Source organism: Fukomys damarensis, unplaced genomic scaffold (assembly GCF_012274545.1).
Source record: "Fukomys damarensis isolate Sample0158 unplaced genomic scaffold, DMR_v1.0_HiC HiC_scaffold_21, whole genome shotgun sequence".
NCBI classification, from domain to species: domain Eukaryota; kingdom Metazoa; phylum Chordata; class Mammalia; order Rodentia; family Bathyergidae; genus Fukomys; species Fukomys damarensis.
Genome location: NW_022900933.1, coordinates 2687338 through 2707295, shown reverse-complemented (window position 1 = coordinate 2707295; position 19958 = coordinate 2687338). Strand labels below are relative to the sequence as shown.

Below are 19958 nucleotides of genomic sequence, written 5' to 3'. Positions count from 1 at the left end.
ATTGAAATTATATTATTTCAATTCCTATTATAAGGAAACATTGCACAGATCAACATTAAACTCTCCAGTGAGACCTTCCTGAAAACAATATGCTAGAGCTCTGTGGACTGGACCTGTCTGCACAGTTGCGCTGGAGGCAGACATGCTCCTCCTCCTCCTCCGGGACTGGGCAGAGGCGAGTCCCCATCAGTGTGGCTGTTTGAAATGCTGTCAATGTCCACTCTGGGTAACACCTACAACAGAACACAGCATCCGACTTTGTGTGTACTACTCCTTCTCAAGTGCCTGGCAAAATACAGATAGCAAAACATTCCCTTTGAATTTTTACTGTGAACCCAACGGCTAACAAACTCTCTAAATCATCAAAGTATGGGTTACAAAATATGAAAACAAAAGGGGATAACAAAATCCCCTCCTAAAGAGCCAGACGCCATGATGCACTCGGATAATCTCAGTACTCGGAATGCTGAGGTAGAAGGAGTGCTGTGAGTTCAAGGCCAGCCCGGGCTACACATCGAGACTCTGTTTCCAAAAGCAAAACAAAAACCAAATAAACAAACAAAATCCTATCTTAAAATAACTTCTTTTTCACTACTATATTGTCTTTGCCTTTTTACTATCCACTTAAAGCATAAAGAAATCTAAAACAGTTTTTATTTTCGATTTTTCAATGTTTTTAGGAGCACTTTACAAAGATCTGTATAGAACTCATATTTTAAAATAATTATATAATATTTCAACAGTCTGAGAAAATTAGTAACTTAGTGACAACCTGTCTGGAATTTTTTTTAAAAAGATTAAAAATTTAAAAAAACTAATAAAATAAAAAATTTTTAAAAGGGGAGAGGGGTGGGGACGTAGTTCAGTGATACTATACCTCTGGGTCAATCCCCAGTACCATTAAAAAAAAAAAACCCAAAACATCCATGTCTTAATTACACTTCTATTGGTAAACAGAATTTTTCTACAAAGATCACCACAAAAAACCTTCCCCATACAATGTTTTTTTCCTGACATTTTGAATTATTTCATTATGTTAGTAGATTAATTTCTTTGGCCATGGGGCATGAATATTTAAAATCCCCATTATTATGGATAAAACACAATCCAAATAACTCTATTTCCATCATCAAAAACATAACTCTACATCATTTTATCTAATCATCAACCAATATTAGATAATTAAGATCATTTCTGCAATAACAGTTTTTTTAAGGCAAGAATTATTAAAACAGTTTTTTAAATGGTGGTATATTGTTATTTTAATTTACATTATCTTGGCTGCTAGCAAAATTTAATTTGCTTGATGGTAAACTGTATTTTCTCTTTTGTAAACTCTCATATCCTTTGACTAGTCTGGATCTAGATCTATATTCTCTCAATATGTTGTTTTCCTTTTATTTAAAAAATTAACAGTGTAAATAAGATCCATATTGTATAACTGACAATGTGAAATAGGAAGAAAAGGGCTAAAGTAAAAAAGTAAAAAAGAATTAACATATGAAGTCTGTGTACTTTTCTATTATATCTAAATTTTCTTCTCTCATATTTAGACACAATTTCAATTGATTTTTAAAAACTCGTTTAATTATCTTTAAATCTCTCCATTTATATTGTGTAGTTATACATCAGCCTATTTGGAGCTTTATTGGCTATTTAGTAGGAATTTAGAGTCTAAAACTGATGTTTATTTCACTTTGTCAAAGTCTCTATGACATACATTATTTCACTTACACAAATGCTATTTCGCACTGATTTATAAAGATTCTAATATACTGCATTCTTTTTAAATTACAAGTCTAATTCTGAAATTCTGTTATACTGGACCAGCAGCCAACCCTTAACTTTCCTAAGCCCTTTGTTCTTTCAGATATCAAAATGATCCTACAGTCGTAGTACTTTATTAACCTAAGGATTGTTTCTTCAAAATTTTCTGGTCATGAAAGATAGTCACTTTAATAAATGGTGCTGAGAAAACTGGCTATCCCCGTGCAGAAGATTAAATTTAGACCCACATCTCTTATCATATACTAAACTAAAATCAAAATAGATCAAAGATCCAAATGATAACAATCTGCTGGAAGATAAAATATGGAAATCTCTTGACGATATAAGCATAATAGGTAAGGACTTTCTGAACAGACCCAACCGCATAAGAAATAACGTGAAGCAGCAATGAACGGGATGACATCGTATTTAAGTTTCTCTAGCTGGCCATACACACCTGCAATTCAAAAAAATAATAATAATAATCCTGCATAGCAAAGGGAACAATCAAAAGAAGTACAATTGGCCAATAAAGACTTGAAAAAACATTCAACATCTCTAGCCTTAAAGAAATATAAATTACAACAACAATGAGATTCCATCTGACTCCACAAATAAGGGCTATCATCAAGAAATCAAACAGAAGGATGTGTTGTGCACATGTACTGACTCCCACGTAGTATGTAATCATTACGCACTGCAAACATGTACTAATAAAAAAATAAAAATAAAAAACAAAGAGTATACTGAAAAAAATAAAGATGTTCAAATTTTTAATTCTTATCTGCTCAGGCAACCTGGCCTACCTGTACAGTAAGCCGAGGAGGATCCTTTTTCTCTGACTTCATTTCTACAACTGCTATGTTAGTTTTCTTTACTACAGTCTCTACTTTTCCAGATGATGGAGTAATAGAAGTGGTCACGGTTACAGGGTGTGGCTTGTGTACAATGACTCCAGCAGGCGGTGCAGAATCACTATTACTTTGGGTTTGTCCTAAGAAGTTTAGGGGAGAAAAATTAGTCTGGTAATTCCATGAATTCAAAAACAAAGGGAAAATCTAATCTACTGTCTGGATCTTTGTGGCTGCTTCTTCTTCATGTGAGAGGAAAGCAGGATTTGATGTCACCTCTCCCCCACCATCACCCCACTGCCAACATACTCCCCATGGATCCATTTAGCAGCTGCCACAGTCACTAGGACTTATCCGCAAAATTAAAAATTCATATTTAAATCAGACACCAAAATTAAAGGAAAATAGCCATGACAAAGAAAAAGCTAGTTAGATCTGAAGTGCTGGTGTAAGGGCAAAATGATTTGTTCAATTTTTAACATGGTTAGGCAGACAGATCTCAAATAAGTAAAACCAAATGTTGACTTAGAATACACCTAACACTCATCACAGCCAACGGTACACATATGACTTCAAGTACTTCCTCCAAGATAAGATAATCTTAACAAGTCAATAAAACTTCTCAAATTCTTGAACTGCTATAAATGTTGATGCTATATCTAAACACATTTTAGTTTCATGTGCTGTACGGCAATGTGCTATCAAACACCAAAGAACATTTCTTGTGGGTAAAACTATAAGAAAAAGCCATCATTCCAGAGATGATACAGCTGAGGCCTTCCCTGAACATACAAATAGCACACATAAAAAGGTAGGTGACTGGCATGTCAGCACTATTCTAAGTTTTACTACTGCTGGCAAGAAATAAAAATTCACCTTACATATTTTATTGGTTCTTACCTAAAAGAATTGCCATAGGAATTAGATGACCTTCCAGAGTACCTGAAAATGTAGGCATTTCTCTACTTGGGCTGAACAGATACTGCTGCTCGCCACGAGGTAACGCAGTAACAGGATGTTGCATTTTAGAGTCTATCTTCACAGGTTTTGTTGCATGAAAGTCAGTTTGTGTTCTTATGGACTTTACTTTAGTGCCTAGAATAATCGGGGAGACAGTAGATCAATATCACCCACTAGGGCAAACATCATCCATAAACTATGTATTTTATTAAAATAATATCAGAAGGATTTGTACATAACCTGATACCCTACCTTTATTACCTTCTATGATCACCTAAAATTTGGAAAGGAAAGGAAACTAAAACAAGTGCCACAGCTCCAACCTCTAGAAAGAATAAGAAAGGAAAATGGGTTGGTAGCTAATTATCACATACTGTTCAGAGCAGCTTACTAATAGCTAAAGAACAAGCTAAGAAATGGCAAGATGTAACCCAAATAAACAGACTCATCTAAGTTATACTAAATATACCACTGAAATGGTAGGTATGAATCAAAACACATGGTGATATAGGAAGATGTTTTAAGTTCTGTGCAAAAGCAAAAAAACAAAAAAAAATGCACCTTTGCAACCTCAAGCTTACTGAGAACAATCAAAATTGCAAAAGTGCCCATAAACTCTCCACAGTAATAAACAGCACATGGCCGATATTTCTGTTCACAGCTACCTGATGGATTAATGTCTTCAAGAAAATGTCTACTTTTCCTCCATTATAATTTAGATCATCTAAGACTCATCATCTTCTAAATAAAAGCATTATCATGCTTTCTCTGAAGATACCATCTAAGCCTACAATTCTTCCTATGTATTCTTATCCTGTGCCTTGATTTTTAGTTTTGGTCTATTCTTTGCACTTGTCCTAGAAGAAATTATTTTTCAACCTTGGTGTTGTAACTTAAACTGTGTTTATATATCATAAATAAAAAGCAAATAAAAGGAAACTACCTAGCTTTATTTAATGTATTAAACTGACACCATTTTAAAATGAAGTAAAACACAAAAAATTAGATTTCTTACCTTTAACTTGTTCTATTATTTTTGGTCTCTGCGGTTTGGACTTAAGAGATGTAGAATTAAACCTGAGGTACGGTCCTCTTTTAAGAGTGCTGCGATGGCCCTGATAAACTGGTTTTCCATATACTTGGGACATGTAATCCTCATCTTGTATCTCTGTGGACGATTTGAAAAGCCCCTACATATACAAAATTATTAAACTCACCCTAAAAGTAGACATCAAACCCTTACCTCATTTTTCTAAAGCCTCCCTTTGATAGTACAGTATAGTAAGAATGAGCAGGTCAGAAAAATCCTCTAACTTAATAAGCCCTTAAATTCTGGATATAGTTTTCAAATATGAGTTTTAAAAAGTAGAAAATATAAATATAAAAATTATCCACCTGTAAAACATGAAAGTTCTCACATTACTAATTATATTCTTAACACTAAAAAAGTAATGTTTAAATAAATCTTACATATTTATTAAATTTAAGAACAATAAAAATATAATAAGCCTAGTCTTTAAATGACTTTAGACTGTACTTTCCTGGCCTCACTTTCAACCATAACCTACATGCCTCACAAGGGCAGCACTTACTGAGCATTTATTAAGTGCTATACATTGAATTAGATGCTTTACTAATCTGTTCAACAATCTTTGTTCAGCATGAAGAATATTAACGCCTATTGAACAGTCAAAAACTCCCTGCACAGCATCTAAACTGTATTGCATTCAACTAGACACTAAACATATATTAAACTTAAAAGTTAGCCACAAAACACACACACACACACACACACACACACACACACACACACACACACACGAAGATGAAACATGTTTTTGAGTACCAGTTAGACAATCTAGCTATTGGATTAGGTGGTCCCTAGTTATACCTGCAAAAACTATAATATTGTACTTCTAAGTATGAGATCTAAATCTAGTCATGGCAAGCATGCACCTGTAATCCCAGCTACATGAAAGGCTGAAGTAGGAGAGCAGCTTGAGCCCGGAGGTTTGGACATAGGCCAGGCACATAGTCACACCACACCCTGACTCTCAAAAAAAAATAAATAAAACAAAACAAAAAACAAAGTATGAGATCTCAGGAAGGAGCTACAGATTTCATGCAGTGCTTTCCACAGTGTGGATCCAAAACCTTAAGAAACAACAATGTAAAGATAGTTTGCATTTGTACGCACCTTTTAAAATATCTTCATTACGTTTAAAGGAAAAAATTATAATAAAACATTTATGTCACAAAAGCAGATTAGAATCTTACTTCTTTTCTCTCTTTCTGTATACTGGAAGCGGCCATACCCCTCACATGTAGACTTCTAAGATAATCTTCTACTTGTTTTTGAGGTTTTCTTGGAATTATAGATTTATTTACAGTTTTGTCTTGCATATTAGCTTTAATATCTTTACTTATATTCTGTGCTTTCTTGGTCCTTTGATTCTTCTGATCAAATCTCCTTTGCTCATAATCTTTTCTTATCATTTCATCCTTAAGTTAATCAAAATTAACATTACTTCAAACGTATCCAAACAGTAACGCTTTCACACCAGAAAAATAGTTGAATTTATTTTTTTCTGTTATAAAAATAGTTTAGTAGGGGGCCAGGGATTTAGCTCAGTGCTTCTGCTTCCTGCTTTGCAAGCGCAAGACCCCAAGTTCGATTGCCAGTACCAAAAAACAAACAAACAAACAAATTAAACTACTTTAGTAGTGGCTGGGGATTTAGCTCAGTGGGTGCTGCACATGCCTTGGAAGCACAAAGGTCCTGAGTTCAATCCCTAGTACCAGAAAAAAAAAAAAGTTTAGTTAATGCTTTAAAAACTATTGGTTTATACATGAACAAAATTCCCTACAAGAAGAAAAACTAAAAACATTAGTAGGCACAGGGGCAGGAGAGCAACTTTTCATTAGAAGTTTTAAAAACATTTTTTGATGCTTGAACTTTATGAATTCAATAATTTTTAAAAATTAAATTTAAAAAATGAGTTTCAAAAAAAATAAAAAGGAAATAGCCAAGTGTGGGGTTTTTTTGTTTTGTTTTGTTTTGTTTTTTTTGGTGGTACCGGGGATCGAACTCTCAGGCCCTTGTGCTTGCCCTCCAAGTGTGTGGATGCATACCTGTAATACCACCTACCCTGGAGACTGAGGCAGGCTGATTCCTACATCAAGGATAGTCTGGGCAACTTAATGAGACTAAAATTAAAGTTTAGGGCTGGGGATTTAGCTCAGCGATTCCACTGCCTGCCTTGCAAGCACAAGGACCCAAGTTCGATCCCTGGTACCAAAAAAATAAATTAAAAAAAGTTTAAAAGTACTTGGGATATAGCTCCATGGTAGGGCACTTCCCTAGCATGTGCAAGGCCCAGGGAGTCAGCCCTCAGTACTAAATAGTAATGATGATGATGATAATACTACTACTAATAATTTTAATACCCTGAAATATTTATAAATTAAAATTGTTTGAAAGCTTAACTAAACATACTTTCACACATTGGAAACTGGCTATTAAGTTAGCATTAGACTCCAAATCTTCAGACTCTTAGCTATCTGATATATCACATAGTAGCTAGTACAAATTCTTCATGACTGCTTCTAGATATATAGATATGCATTTCTTAAGAAAGTTTAAAAGATATTTCCATAAGTATTGCTACAGAAATAGAAACAGCACTTGGTCTTTCTGCCACAGTGGTAAGCATGTAAGCCTATCCTACAGTCAGCAAAACACTTCTTTGCTCTCTATGACCAAACAGCAGGCTACCCTGTCTAGCTCTATTTCTTCGAACATGTCAAATTTGAACAATTTCCTCTAAATTATGAACTCCGTAATAAAAACTCCAGAGAGCTGCAACGGTGATGTATGAAGAGGTAGTGTGCCATTCATGGATGTGAGAAAGGGTATTTTTCCATACAGAATGAACTTCTGTATATTTAGTAACTTTGGAAATTGAATGTTTTTTTTTTCATTTTAACTAATCTCAGTATTTTAACTTTAGCAAGCCAATGCTTCTAAATATGCTCTCCTGAAATATCTCTGCAAGCGTAAATCTTTTCTAAATGGCTTTGCTAAATTTTCATTCAAATTAATCCCACTATAATTACTATCCAATAACTTGTCACATAAGAGCCACAATATGAACTAAAGCACTCGTTTGATAAAACTATACTTATAATTAAGTAAAAATAGAGACTGAATGGAATTAAAAATATTAAGTGAACTTATATAAAGTATACAGAGACAAAATATAAATATAAATTGAAACCAAAGTTATATTCCCAGAATGCTTTTAATTTTTTTCTAAGACATACCTGAATTTCTGCAGAAATAGCTTTAATCCACTCATCTACTGTCTTTTTTATCCTAATTTTCTCTGACACCTCTCTATAAGAAATAAAAGGAATTTTATTAAATTGCCACTTAATATCCTGAGAATGGGAACTGGATCAGAGATCATTCTTATCTAGTCTTTTTCTTTCCATTAAGCTTATTGGTACATTTTAGGTATACAATACAGTTACATTCACCACTGGGATCTTATCTAGTCTTAAATCTGCTGCATAGCCCAACATCCTTCTTCTGAACAGGAAAAACGTATTAATTTTCATCAAATATTTGAAGGATAATGTTTGGAAAGAGTCACAGAAGATATAATGTACATATACCAGTTCCCAACAAGGCATGTAAGCATTATATAATACAAATATGCAAAATAAATAAAAATGGGAAAAAAGATGTGCAGCAGTAACAAAAAAATTATAAAGAAGGCCAGGGATTTAGCTCGGAGACACCGTGCCTGCTTCCAAAGAACAAGGTCCTGAGTTTGCTCCCCCGTACCAGAAAAAAAAATTTTTTTTAATTAAAAAGAAATGCCCATCAGTGAAAAGCACTGCAATGTAATCCAGCTTTATACTAAGCGCCACACATCCAAAGTCAATGAAGAACCTTTTCTGAATATTAACGCACATTAATCAAAGCGAAAATAGAACTGGCAGCTTCATAAGTAACCTTGGCAAGCCAACTTCATCTCTTACCTATTGGTGTACAAAGTATTGATAAATGAATACACAGCAGCTCCATCCTTTGCTCGAATAATAGCTTCCAGGTTTTCTTCAAGTACTTTTTTATTATTTTGTACACCTCTCAAAATTTTCTCAGCATCTTTCAGTATAGATCTTGTTGTATTGGTTGGTTGAAGTTTACCAGAATTCTGTGGAAGATCAGCAAGTTTCAACATAATCAGCGATTTTTTTGGCTTAAAAGGTGAAAATGTTACCATGTTAAACCCATACTGATTATTTTAACCCAAACCAGATCCATTACTCTTGTTGGACCCATATACTATGTCAATATGTCTTATGTAATCAATTTGTCAAATTGACAAATTACAAAAAAAACCAAACCTTTGGCAATTACTTTTTTCCATTGAGAAGTACCAACATGAGCCCGATACGGTAGCACACACTTGTAATCCCAGCACTCTGGGAGGATGAGGTAGGAAGATCACAAGTTCAAGCATAGCCCAGGCAACTTGGTGACTTAATAGGCTTGTTTCAAATAAAAATATAAAAAAGCTAGGCATGTGGTGCACACCCATAATTCCAGCACTTGGGAGATGGAGGCAGGAGGATTGGGAGTTTGAGGCTAGCCTGGGCTACATATTGAGTTCAGAGCTAGCTTGAACTACAAAGCAAGACCCTGTCTCAAAAACACAAAAATAACAGGCCGGAAATTTAGCTCAGTGGCGCTGCTGTCTGCCTGGCAAGCAAAAGGTCCAGAGTTTGATTCCAGGTACCAAAAGTGGGGTGGGGCGTGGATTTAGCTCAGTGGTACCTGGCCTGCCTTGCAAGCTCAAGGTCATGCATTTGATCCCCAGTACCTAAAAAATCACAACAAAGCAACAAAAAAACAAACTTAAATAAATAAATGCTGAGCGCTGCTGTGGGGGTTGAGGGGGACACTAACATGAATGTTAAACAAAAAAGATGGGGAATTTAGTCCAGTGTTAATGAAAGCTCCACTACTAGAGAAAGTTAAAAAGTAAGATCAAGTTGGCACACATTGTGTGCTGGATACTTAAAGACCCTTACTGCAATCTTTCTCCTTTCCTTTCTCCCCGATATGGAAGCCAGAGGTGGCCACATGGATCAGCTCTGGCCAACAGAAGTAAGAAGCTGGTGAAGGTTTTTGACAAAGTTTTGGAAAACAAATAGACTTGGCTGTCTTTCTCAGTACTTTATTTTCATCTTCCCCGATTTCTGTCCTAATGAAGTTTTTATTGCTTTATTATTTTTACTATACTAATCATTAATGCTAACATTACTCTTGCTTTACCTGGAGCGTGCCATTTGTTTCCTTCTTCTTTTGGCCAAGATCATGAAGAACATCATTAGGCTTCTGCATGGTCACTTTAGCCATACGTAGCTCTTCAGAAGGAAATCTTTGAGAAGATAGAGTTTCAAAGCTGCAGAGGATTAGAAAAAATCTTCCTAAATTGTTACAAATTCACTAAACTTTTCTGGTTTTCTGGTCTGGTTTTTTTTGTTTGTTTGTTTTCTGTTTTTGAGGCAGTCTCAATACATAGTTCAGAATGGCCCTGAACTCACTGTGTAGCTCAGGCTGGTGAAGAACTTGCAGCAATCATCCTGTCTCAGTCTCCCAAGTGCTGAGATTACAGGCGTGCAAAATTCAGTAAGTGTGCATTATATAAGTCTCCCACACATTCTTAGGCATACATTATTAAATGTTATTCCTATTACAATTGTACCATGGAATTAATCAGTTATGTGATAAACATATAAAACAGAAAATGAAAAGAGACAAAACTAATCTGGCCAGAAATGTTAGGTATAGCATGAAAGGAGCAGAAAAAGCTGTAGCTTTCAAGAAGTTAGCAAGCATTCAAAGCACTTCTAGATTGGAAGAGAAAGAACCTCTGAAAATACACTCCTCCATAAGGGCAATGTGAGCACTAGCAAAACTCACCAAAATCAGAACTATAAAAAATGACTTGGAATAATCCAAGGAGTGTTTACTGGAGAAAATGGCTGATGCTGTATAACAACAGCAAACTTCATGGCATTTTTCTTTTCTTTTTTTTTGGTACTAGGGATTGAACTCAGGTCCCTGTGCTTGCAAGGCAAGTGGTGGAACCACTGAGCTAAATCCCCAGCCCCTTGTGGCATTTTTCAAACTTGCCCCATTCCCATGACTCTTTCCCCAATTCTGTGGTGGCAATGAAAACCAATGGCCTCACAATCCCTAAAAATAATAGCACAGGTTTGAATCTCCCAAAAAAGTTTCATTCACAGTCTATCTTTATTTGCCCTAACGAGGAGTGAGCTTAGTGGGAAACTATTCCAAAGGTATTTTCAAAAATAGCAGCAACTGTTTAACATCTCAGCTGCCTGAAGTAGTGATGACAACTGAAGAAAGCAAGATTATGGCCAATAACTTAAAATCAAGAGGATGAGCCATCCACAGCACAGCTGTGATAAGCCCAGCCATATCCTGGGGATCTAGAAGGTCATACACATACATATGGGCCCACACACATGATTAGAAAAGACCTGACAAGCCCAGCTCTCTCAGCTCTGGCTGACCTTGCGGCTCTGTGCAAGCAGAAGTGAAGGCTAAGACAGACTTATAAGCTGCCACATACACACATGCACATGTGCTCACACCCACACATACATTCACCCACATACAGCCCTGGGCAAAGAAGAGGACTTACCAGTTCAGGGTAAGAAAATCTCTCTCCAATCACTAACAGACTAAGAAAGATAAAAAAAAAACTAGAGATTTCAGTGGATACACAGGACAAAGAACACAGACCTTACAAAATTAGTCCAGGAAACTCACTAAACAACCAGCAGCCACCAGAACAATGACCAGCAATTACAAATTCTTAGATGGAAGCATATGACTTCTAACGCTGCCTTACTGTGTTACTTAAGGGGTCCATGCACACAAAGAAATAGAAAAGTATGGCCCAACCTCAGGAAAAAGCAGTCAATAGGAACTGTCCTACCAGGCATGGTGGTAAATGTGTATAACCCCAGCACTGTCAAAGCTGTGAGGCAGGAGGGTGACTCCAAGTTTGAGACTAGCATGAGCTGCGTAACGAGTTCAAGGCCAGCCTGAAATACATAGTGAGATCCTTTCTCCAAACAAACAAATAAATAACTCAGATATTATAATTACTAGACAAACTATAAAACAGCTATTACTAAAAGAAAACAGTTCAAGGAAAATAAAAGAATCAAAAGAAAGTGTAAGGGCACAGACTTTAGCCAGGTTTGGTGGCACATGCCTATAATTCCAGTACTCAGAAAGCTGAGGCAGGAAAAGCACTACAAGGTCAGGGCTAGCCTAGGCTACACAGTGAGTTCAAGAACAGCCTGACCTACATAGCAAGACCCTATTCTAAAAAACAAATAAAAAGAATAAAATCTTATCAAGTAGAAAAAAACCAGAAATTCTGGAGTTGAAATATTCAATCACAAAAATGTAAAACTGAGCTGGCCAGGATAGTTCACACCTATATTCCAGTGGCTTGGGAGACTGAGACAGGAAGATGATAAATTCAAGCCCAGCCTAGGCAATCTAACAAGATTCTCTCTAAAAATAAAAGAGGTGATGTGCTCACTATGAAGGCCCTGCATAATGCAAAAAGATAAAAATTACTATAAGGGCTTTGAGTTAGCAGAAGAATCAGTAAACTTGAAAATAGGTAAAATGTAATGTGTTTTTGTTTGTAACTTCTAATTTAAAATATAGCTATATGAAGTAATTGTTCTCAAGCCATGCAGATGGGTGTACAATATAAAAATATGTAAACTGGGCATGGTGGTGCATGCCCATAATCCCAACACTCAAGAGGCTGAGGCAGGAGGATCGCTGCTAATTTGAGACCAGCCTGGGCTACATAGTAAGTTCCAGAGCAGTCTGAACTACATAGTGAGACCCTGTCTCAAAAAAAAAAAAAAGTAATTTAACAATAATAGAAAGAAAAGGAGGAGGGGATAGAGACACATTGGAGCAAATGTTTGAATACTACTGATATCAAATTGGTATGAAACTGAACTACAATGTTTTAAATTAATGTCAACTGTAATCCATAGAACACTAGCAAAATAACTTTTAAAATGTAGTAAAGGGAACAGCAAAGGAATTTAAATGGTACATTAGAAAATACTTATACAAAAGAAGTCACTAATGGAACAGCAGAATAAAAAGACCTCAGATATATAGAAAACACATAGGTACACAGCAGACATAAATCCAGTAATGTCAATAATTACACTAACTGTAAATAAAGTAAAATTGCATATCTCTACATGAAATCACTCAAATTGTGGCTTTCCTAGTTTTTGTTACTGTAGGCTTCATGATACTGAAGCTATATTAATTATTATGGCCCAGACTGACTTGATTTTTCTTTTCTTTTTTTTGGTACCAGGGATCGAACTCGGGACTTTGCGCTTGTGAGGCAGGCAGCAGAACCACTGAGCTAAATTCCTGGCCCAACAATCTACATTTTGAGAAAATTAAGTATTAATTTCATTATTATACTATAGAAAAAGATAACAGCATTAGAAAATAGCAACTAAGTCTAAGATAATTTTCAAAAGTAATGATATAATTCATTTAAATTCCTAAATAAATTTTTTAAATGTGAACAAAGCTCTCTGCAGTCTTACTTTCACTCTACTCTCTTATTCTTACCTGTCTTTTCTCTCAGGATTCCATCCCATTTTTGACGTATTTAGTGAAGTTATATCTGATGATTCACTTTTTCTTGTGGAAAAATCATTATTATTTAAAATCTGTTCTAAGAGTCTGACATTTCCTACAACAGAAGAAATATATTATCATTTTCCAAATATTAATTTACTTCTGTTTTATGTAACTTCTCACATGTAACTGCATTCAGACCTAAATTAGCTTCTTTCTATGAGTATCTACTACAATCACCCCAAAATTGTTATGGCATTCATGTGTTCCCCAAATGTCACGTATTAAAGACTTGATCCTCAAGGTCATACGTTAATGGTACTTGAGAGGTAGGATCCCCTGGAGGCAACTGGGTCATGAGGATTGTGTCCTCACAAATGGATTAATCCATTCACTTGTCACTGTCCCATCGCTGGACAAAATACCCAACATCCAGTCTAGAGGAGAGGTTGATTATGCTCATGGTTTCAGTCCATGGTTCCCCAAGACCCAAGGCAGAGAAAGAACAGCAGATGGCATGGCAGAGGAAAAGGTGCGCAACGAGGGCAGCCAGGAAGCAGAGAACATGAAAGGAAAGCCAAGGACAGGAATGTCACTTCCTAGCCCTCAGAGATCCAACTCCAAGCAGCCTTCACCTCCTAAGAGCCAGTCGGCTAGAGCACCTCCAGGACACCTCCAGTCATTCTCCGAACACGTGAGAATCGGGGGTACAATTTCGATTAAAATCATACAAAATAAGTCAGCAATTACTTCTTCTCACTGCAATGCCCTGTACCGTGTCACAAAGCAGGCCACGAAGATGCCAGTGTTGTACCCTTGGACTTCCGTAATCATGAGCTGAATAAACATCTTTTTCTTTTTAAATACCCAACCTACCAGATTTCAACACAGCAACAGAAAAAAGACTAAGACAACAAAGTAGACTATAAATACACTCACCATATAAAACTAAACAGTATACATTATAAGAACATTGCTGTAAGTTTGAATTCTCTGTGTAAGTAATCTTAATTTATATCTATCCCATGAAGTGTCATCATCATAAAGCTCAGCAAATTGGATTATTTTTATAAATTAGTAAATAAGATCCGTTCCCCCCCATTAGTCTTGATTTCACATAATTTTTAAATTTTAAAAATAATTTTACATAATTTTTTGGTGAGGTTGATTGACTTATTAAAAATTTATCTTCTAAATTCTTAAATTCTTAAAACTTACTTAAGGTAAGATTTCAATGCATTTAAATGATTCTAAGAGCAAAAGCCTACAGTTTAGTATATTTCACTGACTTTTACTAAAAGGTACATTTTATGGCTCTGTAGTACCCTATAATTTCAGCTCACTTATAAAGTTCTTGTTCTCTATTAAAAATTCATATATAAGAACATTTTCTCGCTAAACATAATGATCTTAATTTCCCTGAGTTTTACTATTGAAATTCACACCTAAAAACAAAATAAGGAAACATGGTCTAAAAATCTTCAGCCTTATCTCGAACAAAGTAATGTTTATTTATTAACAACAAAACTTGTTCATTAAAAGTTTAGTAATAGCTTAAGGAGATAGAATTGTAAATGTACACTGTTAACTCCTACAGAGAATCTAAATAACCTTGGTTTGCCCAGTAAGTATCAATTTAAAGACAAATCTTGAAAATACAGATACCAATTTACTGCTAGGCATATAAAGAATTCCAAATTATGAATAAGAAAATTCTCCAGACAATTTTCTAATTTGAAACAGGAGTAATAAAACATGGGTCTAATTATAATTTCTTTCTTACCTCCATGATCTGATTTTTCCATATTTTCTTTTTCTTCTTTTAGATTCTCCCTCTTTGATATTTCACCATCCTTCGAAACAGGTACAGGAGCAAACCTGCGAGGAGCTGGTGTCTCCAAAGGAAATTTTAGCTCATCAAAATCCGTATCTTCAGTCTTTCTTAAAGTTGCTTTAACAGAAAGTAATAAATTTAAATTACTTTGCTAAAATCATTAAATCATAGGATATTACTCTCCCCTCTACTTTAAAATTAAAACCAAAACTCATAAAATACACAAGTTATTGACAAATGTATAGAAATAGCTTCATCCTTACTAAAGAACAAAATAAATGAAGATTATAGCCATTTTACACCTAAAGCTAGTAAACAAGAATCAATATGATATATTCAGTACTATCAAAGCTGTAGTGAGGGTCAGGGATTTAGCTCAGTGGTGCCACCCACTGCCTTGCAAGTACAAGGACAAGAATTTGATCCCCGGTACCCGCCCCCCAAAAAAAGCTATGGTGAAAATGGCAAAGCCACACATTTACATGACAATGGAAACTGGCAAACCATCTGGCAATACACTTTGACCTAATGAGCTTACTCTTGAGCGTTTATCCTAAAGAAATTATATCTGAAATGAACAGACATTTATCAGACAAACAAGTCAAAGCAGCAAATAAATATATGAAAAATGTTCCACATCACTGGTCATTCGAGAGATGCAGATGAAAAAAACACTGAGATTTCACCTCATCCCACAAAGAATGGCTGCTATCAAGAAATCACACAATAACAAATGTTGGTGGGGTTGCGGAGAGAAAGGAACCCTTCTCCATTGTTGGTGGGAGTGCAGACTGGTGCAACCACTATGGAAATCAATATGGAGATACCTCAAAGAGCTGGGATAAGAGGTTCCATTTGACCCAGCCATCCCTCTGCTGGGTATCTTTCCAAAAGAATTAAAAGAATTATATCACAGTGATGTATGTGCACCCATGTTTATAGCGGCACAGTTTGTAATAGCTAAAACTTGGAAACAGCCCATTTGCCCATCAGTTGGAAATTGGATAAAGAAGATGTGGTTTTTCTATAAAATGGAATACTACTCAGCCATAAAGAATGAGAAATTAGATTCATTCATAGGAAAATGGATACATATTGAGGATATACTCCTAAGTGAAATAAATAAGTCACACATGTGTAAATACCGAATAGTTTCTCTGGCGTGAAAAACTGTAATAGTACATAAGATCCTAATGAGATAACTGACCATGTGAAATAGGAAGAAAAGGGCTAAAGGTGTAGGGAAAGTGGGAAGGGTAGGGGAAAGGTAATACGGGAAAAGAAAATATATGTCAAAATGACAAAATGGAAATAAAGTGTTTGTAAATGGGGAGGGGAGGAGCGGGTGAAGGGGGGATATGGATGGGGGAAAAAAATGAGAACAAAGACCTGTCATGTAAAGGTACAAGATCCCAACAATGAATGTAATTGTACTGTATACCTAAAATGTACCAATAAACTCAATAAAAAATTTTGAAAAAAAAAGAAATAACATAAAAAAAGGAAAATGTTCAATATATGGCATTGTTCACTACAGTATTATTTATAAAAAATAAAAACTGCCTAAAAAATAATATTTTTTAAAATCTTCCTAATTGTCCCACAAGAAAATGGTCAAATAAATAGTGAACTAGTTATTCAACAGACTATTCTTATTGTAACTAATATATACAAAGAAACGAACCGAGTAAACAATCGATGAAAAAGACATTTTTTTCCTTTAAACTCAAATCGAAAAAACAAAATCATGAGCAAGTGATTCTGTAGAACTGAGTAAGCACACTAGAAACAAAGCACCCACTTCTACAGAAGGCGAATGGCCTGGGTTACTCAGCAACCCACAGCCTCAGCCTCATTCTGACACCTTCTTCCCAAGCCAGGGACCTGCAGCAGGCAAGTTACAAACATCTCCTGCTTCATCTTCCTCTTGTCAAAACTTGAAAACTGACTCACATTACTTCCCAACAGTTTTGTAAGGATTATTCATTTTGCAAATATACACCACCTTATAAGGATTAATAACTCTACCACAATGATTTTCTAACAAATCAGATGGACCTATGTATCATTAAAAGGAGAGTTCCCTGATTTTCTTTAATTCATTACACATATATCTGCAATTTGGAAACATTTATTAGTGTACTTTGAATTCTAAAGGTTTAATAGCTATATATTCCTCTTTTATTATGAATAATTCCAAAAGGTAAACAGATTTGCATTAGTAACTCCAGAAATATTTAAAAACCTGGTATCCCCAAACTCCTTCCTTATCCCTGGGAGCTACATTCCAAGACTCCGAGTGGATGCCTGCACACATCACTAAGTCTTTCCTGTCCATACATACAGAACAGCGCAGACACACAGAGATGCTTCTCATCCTGGGCCAGGACTGAACCTAACAGCAGGCAATTTCATGACACTACTTGGAACAATGTCCAACATAAATCTTAGGAACGGTTTGTTTCTGGACTTTCTATTTGATATTTTAGACCAAGAGGACTAGATGATCGAAACATGGGCAAGGGAAACTGCAGCTAAGGGGGGAGTATAGTAGTATGAACAAATTAGAAAATAACCCAAGATTTACTTGACCTAAGAAAAGAACTGTATTACAAGTATTTCTCATACTATATAAGTAAAGTTTTCTAAATGTGTTAATATTCTGACCACTTATGAAGGTTATTAATTAAAACTGTAAATTAGGACATAATTTGAACAAATTGCAAAATAACCCAAGATCTACTTGACCTAAGAAAAGAACTAATCTTATAAAACAAAGACTCCCACAAACCAGGCATGATGGTGCACACCTGTAGTCCCAGAAGGCAGAGAGGCTGAGGCAGGAAGATTGCAAGTTTGAACCCTGACTGAGCAACAGTGACTTAGCAAAGTCCTGCCTCAAAAGAAAAAAGGGCTGGTGGAGATGTGGCTCAATGTGAAGGTCCTAGGTTCAAATCCCAGCACCACCAAAAAAAAAAAAAGAAATAAAGAAAGAGAGAAAGAGAGAAAGAGAGAAAGAGAGAAAGAAAGAAAGAAAGAAAGAAAGAAAGAAAGAAAGAAAGAAAGAAAGAAAAGAAAGAAAAGAAAGAAAAGAAAGAAAAAGAAAAACAGGACTTCTACAAAGAAATTTTATAAAGAACTCCTACCACTTAATAAATAAGCTTTTAGCTTTACAGCATGAAGAAAACTCATGACTGACATTTTTTATTCATAAGGAACTAAATATTTTCACCTTGTTTGGAAGCAACTGTGTTATGTGAAGATAGCACACTGCTACCAAGATGAAGATGTTCCGGTTTTATGGAATGCTTTTCCATTGCTCTGGAGGGGAGCAAGCTATCAGGTGGACAAGTACCGGTCTTGAGTGCAGCACTAATAAAATGAGTCTACAAGAAATAAGATCTTTTTGTTACTTTGAAATACCATCTGAAAGACTCAGATGACAAAATGAATAGAGATTTATTAGCAGACTTGAAATCAAATTCCTACATTTAATAAATAAGGAAGATGCAGACCTTTACACAGCAATTCTCACCTTGGTAACAACAGAGACGCCCAGGGGAGGACAAAGGGTCCCAGATACAAGGTAAGGCCTGACTGCTACATGACCTTAATCATTTTCTTTAACCATTCTAAACTTCAGCGACTTCCTTTCCACCTCACAAGCAGCTTAGGGGCCACTGCAGCAGGCTAAAAGAAGACCAAGAAGGAACAACCCAACCAAAAAGTTTAAAAGGAAAACATCTCACCTTTTAAATCTTGAATGGTAAATTTTATTTTATCCATTTCCATTTTATTTTATTTATTTTGAGACAGAATCACTATGCAGTTCAGGCTGGCCTTGAACTCACTAGGTAGCACAGGCTGACCTCAAACTTGCAGTGATCCTCCTGCCTCAGCCTCCTGAGTAATGGGATTACCGGTGTGCAGCACCACTTCAAAATAAATATTTTTTAAGAGCCAATGTGTAGCGCAGTGGTACATCACTGCCATAGTGTGACCAAGGGCATGGATTCAATTCCCAAGACAACACAGCAACAACAACAACAACAACAAAAGAACCCTGAATAATAACAACAAATTTTAGCTAAAGAGATCAAGCTAAGAAAAGTTATTTATGCACTGGCAAATACCACTCTGGCCAATTCATTCTCGGCCTCCACAAGATAATATGCTGCACATTCAATTTTATTTTATTTATTTTATCATTCATTCATTTGCAATACAATGGATTGAACCCAGGGCCTTTGCAGAGAGGAACATTCTCAGCCCTTTTTAATGTTTTCTTTTAAGAGAGGGTCTTGTATAAGTTGCTAAATTGCTCAAGCTTTAACTCAAACTTTTGATCTTCCTGCCTCAGCCTCCCAGAGCGATGGAATTACAGGAATGTGTCACCACACCCATCTTGCACACTCAATTTTAGTCATGCTTCAACTACCTACTGAAACTTTATTGTATGTCTACAATCAGCCCAATAGTCTCTTCAATCTCATGAAAAGTTCAAAATAGGCCCTATTAAGAAATCCTAAGGCCAGGCATGGTGGTGCACTCCTGTAACCCTAGCACTTCGGAGGCTGAGGCAGGAGGACTGCTGTGAGTTTGAGGCCAGCCTGGGCTACATAGTGAATTCAGGGCCAGCCTGAACTCCAAAGGGAGACCCAGCCTCAAAAAACAAAAGCTTGGGCCAGGGATTTAGCTCAGTGGTTCTAGCACCTACCTTGCAAGCATAAGGGCCTCAGTTCAATTCCTGTTACCAAAAAAAAAAAAAAAAAAAAAAAAAAAAAAAAAAAAACCGGGG

At 35.8% G+C, this 19958-nt stretch overlaps 1 protein-coding gene across 6 annotated transcripts in view; it reads right to left on the bottom strand.

The window, feature by feature from the left end:
• Kiaa0586 (KIAA0586 ortholog) overlaps nucleotides 1-19958 on the bottom strand; it is a 114234-nt gene that overhangs the window by 72840 nt on the left and 21436 nt on the right. For all 6 annotated transcript variants that reach the window (XM_010611214.3, XM_033766912.1, XM_033766913.1 and 3 more), the window contains 11 exons: nucleotides 18393-18546; nucleotides 15110-15277; nucleotides 13318-13441; nucleotides 9925-10054; nucleotides 8625-8800; nucleotides 7902-7974; nucleotides 5856-6080; nucleotides 4594-4768; nucleotides 3519-3713; nucleotides 2574-2761; nucleotides 114-233 (listed from right to left, as the gene is read on the bottom strand). In XM_010611214.3, the coding sequence (XP_010609516.1) occupies nucleotides 114-233; nucleotides 2574-2761; nucleotides 3519-3713; nucleotides 4594-4768; nucleotides 5856-6080; nucleotides 7902-7974; nucleotides 8625-8800; nucleotides 9925-10054; nucleotides 13318-13441; nucleotides 15110-15277; nucleotides 18393-18546 (1728 nt within the window). The remainder of the gene's footprint in view (nucleotides 1-113; nucleotides 234-2573; nucleotides 2762-3518; nucleotides 3714-4593; nucleotides 4769-5855; nucleotides 6081-7901; nucleotides 7975-8624; nucleotides 8801-9924; nucleotides 10055-13317; nucleotides 13442-15109; nucleotides 15278-18392; nucleotides 18547-19958) is intronic.